Raw genomic sequence first — 14456 nt, forward strand, 5'->3', positions numbered from 1 at the left:
ATAAATATTGATGACTGTTATGTCTTCTTGTTGTATAGTCCCTATTACCATTATGAAATGTCCATCTTTGTCTCTTGTTACCTTTTTCACCCTGAAGTCTGTTTCATCTGATATCAGTATGGTTACACCTGATTTTCTCTGGATACCGTTTGCTTGGAGTGTCAATTTCCACCCTTTCACTTTGAGTCCATGCTTGTCCTTGTAGCTGAGATGTGTCTCTTGGAGACAGCATATGGTTGGGTTTAGTTTTTTGATCCAATCTGCTACTCTGTGCCTATTTATTGTTGAGTTCAGTCCATTTACATTTAGGGTGATTATTGATATGTGAGGATTTCCTGTCATTCTATCTTTAGTTTTCTGATAAGGCTGTGTCTCCATTGTTTCTTTGCCTTTTTGTTGTTGTCTGTTATTTCTGTGTGGTGGTATTCTATGATGTTTCCCTCTGTTTCTTCTTTTATCACAGTATTTATTTCAGTTCTGGATTTTTTTTGAGTGGTTACCCTTAAGTTTATGTAAAAGAAAGTTTGATATTTAGAGTATTCCATTTTCTTCGGCATGCTTACTTTCTCCATTCCCATATTCCGGTTCAGGCCTTTACTCTCCTCCTTTTTATGTTTTGGATGCCACAAATTGTCCCTGTTGATGGCGGTCTAATAGCCTCCTTTAGTATTTCTTGTAGTGCAGGTCGTGTATTAGAAAATTCCCTCAGCTTCTATATGTCTGGAAAGGTCTTTATTCCTCCTTCAGATCTAAAGGCTATCTTTGCTGGATATATTATTGTTGGCTCATAATTTCTCTCTTTCAATAGTTTGAATATTGGGTTCCATTCCCTACTGGCTTGTAGAGTTTCTCTCGAAAAATCTGATGATAATCTAATGGGCTTTCCTTTGTAGGTTACCGTCTTCTTTTCCCTGGCTGCCTTGAGGATTCTTTCTTTGTCGTTGATTTTAGACAGCTTCAATACAATGTGCCTTGGAGAAGGCCTGTTGGGATTGAGGTGATTAGGTGTTCTGTTTGCTTCTTGGAATCGAGGATGCAGTTCTGACCCCAAGTTTGGGAAGTTCTCATCAACAATTTGTTTGAATATATTCTCTGTTCCCTTCTCTCTTTCTTCTCCTTCTGGCATGCCCATTATTCTTATATTGTTCTTTCTGATGGAGTCAGAAAGTTCTTGTAGAGTTCTTCCATTTCTTTAAGTCTCAAGTCTCTGTCTTCTTCCATCCGTGTCATTTCCAGGTTTCTATCTTCGATGTCACTGATTCTTTCCTCCATCTGGTCAACTCTACTATCTAAGCTGGCTATTTCATTCTTAATTTCTTCTATTGAATTCTTAATCTCCAGAAATTCTATTTGGTTCTTTTTTAAATTTTCAATCTCTTTGGTAAAATGCTCATGTTGTTCTTTGATTGTGTTTCTGAGTTCATTAAACTTCCTTTCTGTGTTTTCTTGCATCTCGTTGAGTTTTTTCAGAACTGCAATCTTGAATTCTCTGTCATGTAAGTCACATATTTCCATATCTTTAAATTTGTTTTCTGGAGACTTTTCACTTTCTTTATGAGCTGTCTTGTTGCCTTGGTTATTCATGGCAATTGCTGATGTATTATTTCTCTTCCTAGACATCTACAGGAGTGGTTTCTGCAACAGGTAGATAGGAAGAGGTCTTTATTTTGTTTTCCAGTACTTGTTGGTAGAATGTTTTATTTTTTCTCCGACTACAGCCTTTTTTTTCTCTCTCACACGGTTGTACTATGTTTTCTCTGCACTATTCCAGCTTCTCACACAATGGGGGGATTCCCTGGGAGACGGGCTTCTCCTCTGTTAATAGTTCGCCTGGGTCACAGGGTGCAGTGTCCGTGTGGGTGTGCGGAGAGCTTTTAAAGTTCCAAAGCTCTTCCTGCAACAGATTCTGAGCCCGTATCTTTAAGCAGTTCCGTTGACTCCTGCAGGGATCCGCCCAGATAGGTGGGGACAGGGGCGGGGTGAGTTACGAGAGGTGACCCAGAGCAATGCAGGCGACCACCACTACAGCTGGTCCTGCTTCCACAGCTCCCTCCCCTTTGCCAGAACTAGTTGGGCTACGAATCCGTGTCTGCGGTCCACAGTTCTCAGAACAGCAAACATTGTGTTCTTTTGATCTGACACTGCTACTGTTCCACTTCTGGCACTGGGCAGGTGGGGGCGGGGAAAGCTCTGGGAGGGAACAGATGGAACGGCTAGTCTCAGTGCCTAAGGCTTCTATTCCCTGCTGGTCAGTGAGGGCTTAAACCCCCTTCTTCAGCCTTCTTCCCTCAGTCTTTTCTCCAAGGTCTCTGCCGTAAGCGTTGGGTTGAGACTTGTTATATGCTGTCCCCTCAGCCCTGTGGGACATAAACAAAGCCCTAGTTGTCCCAGTTCTTCCCTCTCCTGCAGCTGCAGTAGTTCTGGGATGCAGTGAGCTCGGAGCACTGAGCTACGTCTGCGTCCTGCGCCGGTGAGGCTCCGTCTCCACACTTCTCCCTTCCCTCCTCCCTTGCTTGCGTGATTCGCCCACCTTTTGGTGAATTCAGTAGTGCGCATCTTTGTCTTGCCTGTCTGCTATGCAGGGAGTCCTTTGTGGAGTTATAGTTTTTCCATTTGTTGTAAATTCCCGGAGAGATTTACAGAGGCTCACCTCACGCTGCTATTTTGATGACGTCTCACTCCTAATTCTTGGTTAAAAAAAATTAATTCAGACTAAAAGCTGTTCTATCAGAAATAATTAACTATGAGCGGGAAAAAGAAATACAAACTGATAACCACTTTGCTGTCTTTCATAAAATGCATTGCTTCTGAATTTCCAAAATTTCAAACGGAAGAGAGGATTTTTTGAACCTAACCCATTGATAAGTAATATCCAAGTATCCAAAGATATTACTATATTTAAAATATTGATGGTAGCCCACCTGGTCAAATATCTTGAACTTTAAACAAAAAAATTTTAGGACATAAGGCAACTTTGGAAATAAACCTGGACCAGTAGTTTTAGGAAGGTTGATAGGATAATATCCAAGTTTTTATAGTGCTGTCTCAACTCCTAATTCAGGTAACATGAGAAAGATCTTTCTGGTCTTGGCATATCCCAAGGTAACCCCTCTGTTCGTTATTTACTTTAGGTAAAAGCAAGATGATAAATTGACAAGTTATGGGTTCAGGCTTATTCCCAGCCAAAGATGAAGGCACATATTTTTATACACTCGTATGTGGTGATGGGAGAGGAACTGACTCGGGGTGGGGAACACACAATGCAATACATAAATGATGTGTTATAGAAATGTACACTTGAAACCTATATAATTTTACTAACAAACGACATCCGAATAAATTTAATAAAAAAGATTTTTATTAAAATATAGCTAACACAAAATATTATATTACAAACATTTGATTCCCTTTTCCCTCTTCTACGATTCCCCTCACCCCTTACCCTATGGTACCCACTAAACTGTTATCTCTCTGTGAGTATCCCTAGCATAACAATAAACATCTCAGAGAAAAGAATTAAAAGTTATGTAATGCAACTCCCATTTTATATTTAAGAAACTAAAATTTAGAGATATTACTATTTTAATATGGTCAGATTATGATGTTAACATTATCTTTCATGATATCTATCCAGGTGGCCTTATGTGGTATTTTTTCAGGTAATTTTTTTCTAGCAAACTTAATAGTTTTACTCATGAAATTAACACATAATGGTATTAGAGAGAATGAATCAACAGGTTACGTTGATTCAAATAATTTGAATCAACTGTAAAATAATTTTTAAGTGATATAGAAAGTCCCACATTTTTCCTGCTCCAGAATCACAGGATCTAACAAGACAACTGCCCAAAGGCAGTTGCATTAGGTGATTGCTCATGGAGAACTTAGGAAATGCACTTACCCATTCATCCATATATAGATATACAAGGTGTTACCACAAAATATGGTGAATGTTTAAATTCTTAAAGTTTTATTACAGTAAAAGACACATTACCATTAATATCCCACAAAATACTTCAAACACACTTATCCCATTGTTCTTGCCATTTTCTGAAGCAGTTCTGGAAGTCCTCTGTCATGAATGCCTTTAGTTGTGCTGTCGTGGCTGCCTCCATGTCCTAAACTGATTCAACACGTTTACCTTTCACGGTCATTTTTGAGTTTGGGGAAGAGCCAGAAGTTGCATGGTGACAGATCCGGTAAATAAGGTGGATAAGGACACACCGTAATGTTTTTATTTGACAGAAATTACCATACAGGAAATGATGTGTGACACGGAGCGTTGTCATGATGGAAAATGAAGTAAAGACACAAAAGAGGACTTCTAAAACTGCTTCAGAAAGTGGTGAGGACGATGGGATAAGAGTGCTCGAAGCGAGGGGGTGTATTTTGAGGGGGATTAATGGCAATGTGTCTCTTACAGTAACAAATTTTTTTAATTTAAGCATTCACTGTATTTTTTAATCACACCTCATATATTATAAAAACCCTTCTAAATTCAAGGTCACGTGTATCCTACTCACCTCTATGACACTGTTGTTTGACATACCAATAACCCAAGCCTACTCTCAAAAGATGTTTGCCAAGAAGAGAGCTAATCCAGTACATTTAGTTTAAAAGAAAAGAAAAAGAAAATTATACAATGTAATGTCAGTTTCCATTGCATTCTCCTGCCTGGGGTAAGCCAGTGAGGTAGGGATCTATTTTGTTCACTGCTATATCCCCAGTAGCTAAAAAAATACCTAGCAAATAGTAAACATTCAATAAATATTAATTTAATAATGAACAAATCAACAAATGTCAGTTTATTGTTTGGACAAAGCAAATGAAGTCCCTGTGCTACTCCAGGGATATTCAGTAATTATGGGCCTTTTCACAGCTCCCAGACCCATGAAAATTGCCACCAACTCCAGCACTGTCACTGGCTTCATCCTCCTGGGCTTCCCTGGCCCCAGGGAGAGGCAGGTCCTCCTCTTTGTGCTCTTCTCTGTTGTCTACCTCCTGACCCTCACGGGCAATGGTTCCATCATCTGTGCTGTGCGCTGGGATCAGAGACTCCACACCCCCATGTACATCCTGCTCTCCAACTTCTCCTTCCTGGAGATCTGCTATGTCACCTCCACTGTCCCCAACATGTTGGCCAACTTGCTCTCTGATACCAAGGTCATCTCCTTCTCTGGGTGCTTTCTCCAGTTCTACTTCTTCTTCTCCTTGGGTTCTACAGAATGCTTTTTCTTGGCTGTTATGTCATTTGACCGATACCTTGCCATCTGCCGGCCTCTACATTACCCCACTCTTATGACTGGACATCTCTGCACCAATCTTGTCATCAGCTGCTGGGTACTTGGTTTCCTCTGGTTCCCAGTCCCTATCATCATCATTTCCCAGATGTCCTTCTGTGGATCTAGGACTATTGACCACTTCCTGTGTGACCCAGGTCCTCTGCTAGCCCTCACCTGTTCTACAGTCCCAATAATGGAGTTGTATTGGACAATCATAATTTCTATAGTCTTATTTATTCCTTTCCTCTGCATCATGGTGTCCTATGCTCTGGTCCTAAGAGCTGTGTTGAGGGTCCCTTCAGCAGCGGGCCGAAAAAAGGCTTTCTCCACCTGTGGGTCCCATCTGGCTGTGGTTTCACTCTTCTACGGTTCCGTGATGGTCATGTATCTGAGCCCAACATCTGAGCATGAAGCTGGAATGCAGAAGCTTGTGACTCTGCTTTATTCTGTGGGAACCCCATTCATTAATCCTGTGATCTATAGTCTAAGAAACAAAGATATGAAACATGCCCTGCAGAAGTTTCTGGGAATATAAAAATCAGAACCTTCATCAAAAAAATATTTTTAGGCAACTGACCTATCTTCATACATTTTCAGGTAAAAAAAAAAAAATTAAGTAAACTAGTACCATTCTGAGAATTGCTTTTAGTGCAAGAAAGGACTCAGAGACTTTATCCAACTCTCTCACTTTGTAAATGAAGAAGGTTGGAAATTTTGGAGAATGGAAATTTTGAATGATTTGCTCTGGTCAAACTTTATAATTGCACCAAAAAAATCTATTTTTTAAAGAACTGCTGTTTCGATCATAAAGAGATAAATAAATAATAAATTATAAGAAAGTATTGGAGGTATTTGCCATGCAGATGTGCAGCCATCAAATACTCTTTCATCTGAAGAGGGGAAATATATAGATCCATTACTGATAAAGATGTAAACAGGTACAACTTCTACTTAGGACAAATTGGAAACAGCTTATGAAAATTTAAAATGCCCATATTTATTAACCCAGTAGTTTCACTCATTCCTAGATACTTAGTCTACACATATGTTATCTATAAAAATTTCCATTGCAGTATTCTTTGTAATAGCAAATTATTAGAAACCATTTAAATGATGATTAATTGAAACCTGTTTAAATAAATTATATGTCCATGCGATAAATACAATGTAGCATTTTTGAAATGAGGGAGTTTTAGATGTATAGATACGGAACAATCTCCAAGTTATACTGTTGAGTGAATAATTCATGAATAGTATGTAAGCTGTCATTTATGTATAAAATTATAAATTTGTGTGTGTGTTTAAAAAAGGATAGACTATATTTCAAAGGATAGATAAGAAACCTAACAATGGATGCAGTTGGGAAGAGAGGGTACGGTGTATTTGATACAAGAAAATGAAAAAGATTTTTTTCATTGTGTAGTCTTTTGTATCTTTAATACAAAATTCTATAGTAGTTGAAGAAGAAGAAGGAGAATGAGAATGAGGAGAAGAAGGAGAAGTAGAAGAGGAAGAAGAAGAAGAAGAAGAAGAAGAAGAAGAGGAGGAGGAGGAGGAGGAGGAGGAGGAGGAGGAGGAGGAGGAGGAGGAGGAGGAAGAAGGAGAAGAATCTCTAAAGTTTTTGAGAATTGGAACTTAAAAGACCATTCCTCACAATTCATGGGCTACTTGGGGAATCTATGAAGCAGGCTGCCTTTTCAGAACTATTATATTTATATTCTTTATTGTTCATTTATTTTTTAAAAGTTTAATGAATACCTTCAATATTTCAAGAACAGGGCAAAAAAATGAATCAGATATTGTGGGTAAGTCACATTTCAGTCCCTCATGAAGATGAGAATGTAGGATAAGAAAAAAATTCAATTGTGACAAGTACTATGTCCAAAAGAGTGTTAACCTAAGAAAAGCTTTAGGCTGTTATAAAGAATAAAAAGCATTTATTTGAGCAAAAGAGAGACTGCAATCCTGTAGACACAGATTCAGGCAGCAACTCAAATTGTGCTCTAAAGAGAACGAAGAAAGGCATGTTTTATAAAGGCAAAAAGCAACAAGTACTGTTTCCACTTAGGCCCTCTATTCAAATGAAGGATGCTGGTTAGGTTAACAGGGGTTGATTAGTTTTCTTATGCAAATAATGATGCTAGTTGGTGAAGCAAATTGGCCCCTTTCAAGGTGAAGAATGACCCCATATAAGGAAAAGGTGAAGTCCAAGGTGTGGATACATAGTTGGCTTGAAAGTTCAAAAGTTTGTGGGTGAAATGTGTATAATGCAGATATCATTATGGCCTCTATTATGGTTCCCTTGACATAAATGACTTTGTCGTGGCAATTTCCAGTCCCAAATTGAAGGAGAGAAAATTTAGTTAAACCAACAACAATGGCATTTAAAACCACAAAATTATGATGGGGAACCTGATACCAGAAGAGAATATGAAAAATAGGTGGTATCATTCTACAGTTGATAGTCTCAAACTAACCAGTAATACAAACATTCTAGGAAGAAGGTCTATAAAATCCTGACTCGGAAGCTCACCAGCAATCAGCTTTGATGCAGAATGAACTAATGTCTCCTGCACATTCTGTACTAGAAAATGGTTTTATATCTGAGACATCTCTGCCACTGAGCAGTAGTGGAAAATGTACATAGCAGAGCAATCTTTGTGGTTCTCAGAGTAGGGGCCCCGTTGTGCTCAACAGTGGAGAGCGTCAATCAAGCTGTGTCCTCAGAAGGTATATTATCTTCTTAAACTTCTTTTCTACTAAGAAAGCTTATTGCTGGTAACCAATTAAGAGAAAGAATCAGAGATGTAGCAGATGAATTCATTATTTCTTTACCTGGAAAGTCTTCACACATGCTTCATCTTGCACAGTTACTAGTCCTTGTTGCCTTGCTCACAGCCTTGTGGCTCTGAAAGAAAGCACACAGGGTATATCTTTTCCATATTGCTTCTATTAAGTCTAGGTGGTTGATATGAAAGATGATTTTGGAATGAACTAAATTCAAATTCTCTTTTAGAGTATATACAGTGTGTACTCATATAATGACATCACAAGAGGACTATGCTTTTTTTGAACCATAAAAGGAGACAACACAAAATCTCAGTTATATTGGGGATCCCCTCTTATAGCTTAGGGATGATGCAACTACAGAATACCACTATTTGTGTTCCCAACTTCTCTTTTACTTAGCTTTCCCTTTTGCCACAGTAAAATGGTTTTGTTCAGCTTTATCTACCCACGGTCCCATTTTAATATTCTGCCGCTTATATTTTTAAATTAAGATTTAAAATGCTTAAACATGACCACTCCTTATCAGTGTTAGAGTTAACAAAAGCTTAAATCAAACATCCTTTTGGAATAAATGCCTAGATTTCTATGTAATCATGCTTGGTAGGTAGAAGAGGAGAAGTAATGGAAGGTACAGTTGTGATGACTTGGGCCATCATACATCACAGATGTAAAGGAGCTCTACCGTATAGGTTCCTGCATACTTACTGGGAACTCTCTAGAATAACATTTCATTAGACTAAAAAGCACATTTTCATCTTTTAATATCTCTAAAAGTTACATGCAGCTTATAATTGGTGATGTGTCATAGTATCATTGGCAGAAAGGTTTGTCTTTCTTAGGGACGTATAAAATAGTGCTATGTGTTACAACTGATTGTGTTTTAGATCTGAAGAAATACTGCCACTGTGTTTATTATTTTGTGAGGTTTTTTCTATGAGAATATTATGATGAGAAGGTAACATGTGTGAAATAATATCACTTGAAATTTAAAACTCTAAAATGCATTTCCTAATTTTATTATTGAAAGGTTATATTTAAACTTTGAAGATTGTTTTTAATAATCATTTCTTACATACCTTAATTCTTCGAAGACTGCATAATTGTTTAACCTATAAAACGTCAATAAACTAGTTCACTAATGAATCCAAACGTGTAATGCCTATGCTCTCTTTTCTTGTTTTAAAATTTCTTGGGTATATATGTGTCTTTTATATCTGTAGGCAGAGGCACACAGAAGTTGGAATTTCTTCCGTTCTCTGTTAAATGAACAGCATTAATTTTAAGGTCTGCTTGGTGTTAGAGAATGCCAAAACTATAAATAATGTACTTTCAATTTACTGCTCATGAAAACACTTTGGAGAAAAAAACCTTGAACTAGACTTTTTTGAATGTTCCTGTTCTTTAAAACAGCCTTTGGAGTAAATATATATAAACAGGTTCCAGCTGAAGAAACATGTCATGAAAGAAGACACGAAGAGAATTGTCAGATTTCAGGAAAGGCCGTTACTCAAGTACTTATGCTTTGATTTATTGGTGAATACAAGTTTTATAAACTGTAGTTCAGTTGGAGAGTTTAAATACATATGGTGGAGATTTATTTGATAAAGCAAAGAATCTTGGTGATATTTATCAGTGCTCTATAATGCATATATTTTTGTGTCTATGTTCATACATGTTGACTTTCCTTAAAATTACCTGCAACTTTAAATAGAGGCAACACAGCAAGGTCAATGATTATGATCTTGGACTAAAGCCAGACAACCTGTGTCACTTGGACAAGTTACTTACCTTTAATGGAGAGTACATGGGAATTCTTTTACTGTGTTTTAAATGACTTTCTAAGTTGGAATTGTTTCAAAATGAAAAAGAAAAAAAGCAATAAAATGAGAGCTGACTCTAAAAGTGATCTTGAAGCACTGAAAATGAAAGTTCTTAATCTCTTTTTTTTTTAGTTTATTGGGGTGACAATTGTTAGTAAAATTACATAGATTTCAGGTGTGCAATTCTGTATTACATCATCTATAAATCCCATGTGTGTTCACCACCCGGAGTCAGTTCTCCTTCCATCACCATATATTTGATCCCCCTTACCCTCATCTCCCACCCCCCACCCCCTTACCCTCTGGTAACCACTAAACTATTGGAAAGTTCTTAATCTCTTAATAAGTGTTAGTAATCTGACTGTTTCTCATGTCAAATAGACTTTTATACAAGAGTAAAGTGACAAACTCAATATGCTAAAGTAGTTTTCTGAAAGTCAAATCACTCCTTCAAGAACATCTAAACCCATCAGAATTCTATAAAAAGGTAAATTTCTACGTTAAAAATAACTTTGATATCTGAAAATAAAACTGGCTTTTGCGGACCATAAATGAGTTACAGAACAGAGTAAGAAAGTCTGAATCCAAACTGTTGAATACTCATCAGTCTACTCAAAATTTTTGTTTACTTATTTTTATAAGGGAAATAAAACAAAATATTTTCAGGTGTTACCCAGAGATTATTGATAAACACTAATGTGAGTGGCTATGCTAGTTTAGTTCCATAATTAGCATTAAGAAAAAAAAACAACAGAAAACTTGCCCACGGTCTAATCTTTTCCAGCTATTCTCATCAATGAAAAGGAGACAGCAGAAATGGAAGAGCAAAAGTGTTTTGTATTTTCTCCTAAAAGTGGTGGGGTGGAAAATGTGGAGAATATATATAGATGAGATATTTATAGACATTTTTAAGAGTGAAATTGTTGTTGATGTTTTTGTTTCACAAACTTTTATAATTCACCATTCCAAACAAAGTGAATTAATCCCTCCATACTTTGGCTCTGCTTAAAATCCCTCCATCCTTCGGCAACACAAAAATTGTCACCCTGTATCTACTCCTTCATTCCTTTACGGTTACTGTAGCACCCATCGGACAAAATCAATATTTAAATTATTCAGACGTTTAATTGGAAAAAAAATTTAACTGGATATTTGAAACTTGAAACAAATCTGTTCATCTAAAGTATTACAAATGGTAGTTAGGCTGTAATGTACCTGTCCTGCTGTCTTTGTTGGTTTCCCCAGAAGTAAATCCTGAGACTAGTACAAGTTGTTTATTTGGGTCACGAAGGGAACATTGATAGAAAAAATGAAATGAGGAAGGGAAGTCTTCCAATAAAGGGTGCATTGTCAAGCCAGCTACTACTGTGGGTAACTGGAACTAATCCCTCTGGAGAATCCCAGGGTAGTCAAGTAGACATCTCAAGGTTATCCTGCTATAAGGGCAAGGGAGTTGAAATATTGATATCCCAATTCCCATCTGTCCATGTAGAGAGCTTCTGGGGGTTGAGGAGGTCATTCTCTTCCCAGCACTTCTGGCCTGGAGGAACAAAGACCAGGCAAACAAAGCAGGTTTCCCAGACAGAGGAAAAGAAAAAAAACTTAGGTGAACAGACAAGTAAAGAGTTAACAGGAGCGGGCTTGTGAGCTGGCAAGATGGGACAGGCAAGGATTTTACAGGAGGGAGCTTGTAAGCTGGCAGGAGGGAGCTTAAATATTAACCGCTTGGCTCTGACTTCCCTTGCCAGCACTGCACTCCTTGGTTCTCATGGCTAGTCGAATAATTAAAATGACATAAGGCAGGACAACAGGAGAAAATCAGGTTTTAATACTTACACACAGGGAATTCACATAAGCATGAAAATTCCAGAGACAGTAGGCAAAATTAGGTCTATAAGTTTCTGGACTAAGACGGAGGAGGTAGGAGTCTGGGACTTCAAAGGGAAATAAGGCAATTCATAAGAAGTTGAAAAGAGTTACTGTTTAATAAAAAAATATTTGCTGGGCCACCTAGAAAGAATGGGTCACAGAGAAGACTTTGATCCAAGGGGGCCTGCTACCGTGTTTCTCCGAAAATAAGACCTGGCCAGACAATCAGCTCTAATGCGTCTTTTGGAGCAAAAATTAATCTAAGACCCAGTTTTATTTTATTATAAGACCGGCTGTATAATATAATATAATATAATACAATATAATGTAATGTAATATAATATAATATAATACAATATAACACAACATATTATAATACCTGGTCTTATATTGCTCCAAAAGATGCATTAGAGCTAATTGTCCGGCTAGATCTTATTTTCGGGGAAACACAGTAGGTTCCTCCCTATAATATGAACCACACCTAGTTCATGTTATACTGTGGTTATCTGTGGTGATAGTTCTTCCAGAACAGGACTTCTATCTTAAATTCTTTTAGGTAGTTTAAGGGAAGATCAAAGGTTCTTCCTGAGTCTTTTCTTTCTTGAAACTAAAATAATTCTCATGCCAGAGAGACACTTTTTGGGGTGGTAAATTTTCCTTCCCTACTGGTTAGGCCATAATGTACCTGTGCCTGTGTCTTTGTTACTTTAATAGACTTTCCCTTGGGCTTCTGGTAGGTGCTGCTCTAAGTCAGCTTGAAGATTGATTTGAACTATTTTCTACTCTACAGGAAAACAAAGGCAGTAGACATCAGGGTCTCCAAAGAAGGCAGGTCTCAAAGAAAGGGAAGAACTAACACAGAGCAGTCTCCTAACACTGTTCTCCTTCTAGCAGTGAAATGTTGAACCCCGTGGAGCAGGGCTTACTCTCTGGAGGCTCTGCTTATAATCCCTACATCCTTCGGCAAATACAAAAATCGTCACCCTGTATCTATCTACTCCTTCATACCTTTACGGTTACTGTTGAGGAGACCACCTCCCCTTCCAGGAAGATCAGACACCAACAGAAAAACCTCAGATTTAGATTCTCTTCTGTCCATGAAAGGAAATGATGTGATGCTTAAAGGAGAAAATAAACAGGAAAGAACTAGAAAAACTACCACCCTCTACAAAAGGCTTCCTTTCACTTTGCTTTGGCAATACACTATATGGCTCACAATTCCTAAGCATTACTGTGTCAGGCCTCGACAATTACTTCCACATAGATTATCTCATTCAGAGTCCTCAATTCTTTGGTGAAAAGTGTCACTGTGCCCATTTTACAGTTGAAGGAACTGGGAAATAATTTATATAACTGACTTGACAAAGTTTCCACAATTGTCAAATATGAGTTGTAATTCAAAACCTAGGCTCTTTACTCCCGATCCTTTGTTTTTCTACTCTGCCTTAGCTGCCTACCACTTCTCAAAAATGGGACAATGGTTCTTATTTTCAAGGGCTTTGCAGAAATGGGACAGGTGTAAAAATCTCCTGTCCAGACAAAAAAAAGCAGATGTGGTGCTATGAGAGCAGGACAATCATACTTCCAACACCATTGTGCCTTCTTGGACTAGCCTTAGGAAAAAATAAAATATCGGAGAAATTTCTTTCTCTCATCTTATATACAAGTATTATAGCTCCTAACAAGGCTAACCTAGATTGGGGCTATCCGAATCTTTCCTAGATATAATGGGGGTGAGGATGTAGTTTGTTTTGTTTGGCTTTGTTAATTAACTCAGTCCAAGCATCCTGTATAGTAAACACAGCTTTGACGCCATTGTATGCAGATTCTCACTCTGCCACAGTAGCTTCTGCAGCTGATTCAGAACTGTCACTTTGGACAGCTCCACCTTAGCCTACTGCCAGGTAAACACCACTATGGCTCTCTGTACAGAGGAGCCAGGTAACGCAAGGTGAATAACAATACTTGTTAGAAATATTTTTTTTTTTTTCACCCACTGTCAGGTCCAGCATGACATGGTGATGGCACACAGAGAATCGTTTTTCACATCCTTCTTGTTTTCTAGGGCAGCTTTGTCAGACTCTCAAAGTTAGCGAATCATTGGGAGGGAGTTGGCCTGGATCTTTTGGACTTCTTATATAGGTGACAAACTATCCAACTGATGTTTTCATCTAAGAGATAAACGTAACTAAAATATCACCTTTAGATCTATAAATGCTTGATATCATATGTACCTGTGATGTACCTGCCATAGAAGTAACCGTTTTATAATAAAAAGTGACTAAAAATCATATAACCCTATTCCTTTTATATAAAGAAAACAAAGCTTATAGAGATTTTAAAACCCCACTAGAATCACTAAGCAAATTTGTTCTGATGCTCCACTTAGAATTTCCCTCCTTCTCTCTTACTTCAATATCCAGAGCTATGGGACCATAATTACCTTAAGCAATCAGAGAGGTAACCATCAAGGGTGGACATGTTCAAATGGAGGAACCTTGGTAAAAATAAGCCCATCACAAAAGGACAAATTTTGTGTGATTCTACATATATAAGGTACCTATGGTAGTAAATTTACAGAGACGGAATGTAGCATGGTGGTTGCCAGGGGCTAGGGGAGAGCGGAATGGAAAGTTATTGTTTAATGGGTAAAGGGTTTCACTTTGGAATGATGAAAACTTCTGGAGGTGAATGG

The 14456-nt window shown here is 37.8% G+C and overlaps 1 protein-coding gene across 1 annotated transcript; it reads left to right on the forward strand.

The window, feature by feature from the left end:
- Positions 1 to 555: 555 nt before the first annotated feature.
- On the forward strand, positions 556 to 5817 carry LOC117023795 (olfactory receptor 11G2-like). Its single transcript, XM_033108968.1, has 2 exons — positions 556 to 578; positions 4905 to 5817. Exons 1-2 carry the CDS (start codon positions 556 to 558, stop codon positions 5815 to 5817), a joined length of 936 nt encoding a protein of 311 aa, XP_032964859.1.
- Positions 5818 to 14456: the final 8639 nt, after the last annotated feature.

This window comes from Rhinolophus ferrumequinum, chromosome 6, assembly GCF_004115265.2.
Source record: "Rhinolophus ferrumequinum isolate MPI-CBG mRhiFer1 chromosome 6, mRhiFer1_v1.p, whole genome shotgun sequence".
Lineage (NCBI taxonomy): Eukaryota > Metazoa > Chordata > Mammalia > Chiroptera > Rhinolophidae > Rhinolophus > Rhinolophus ferrumequinum.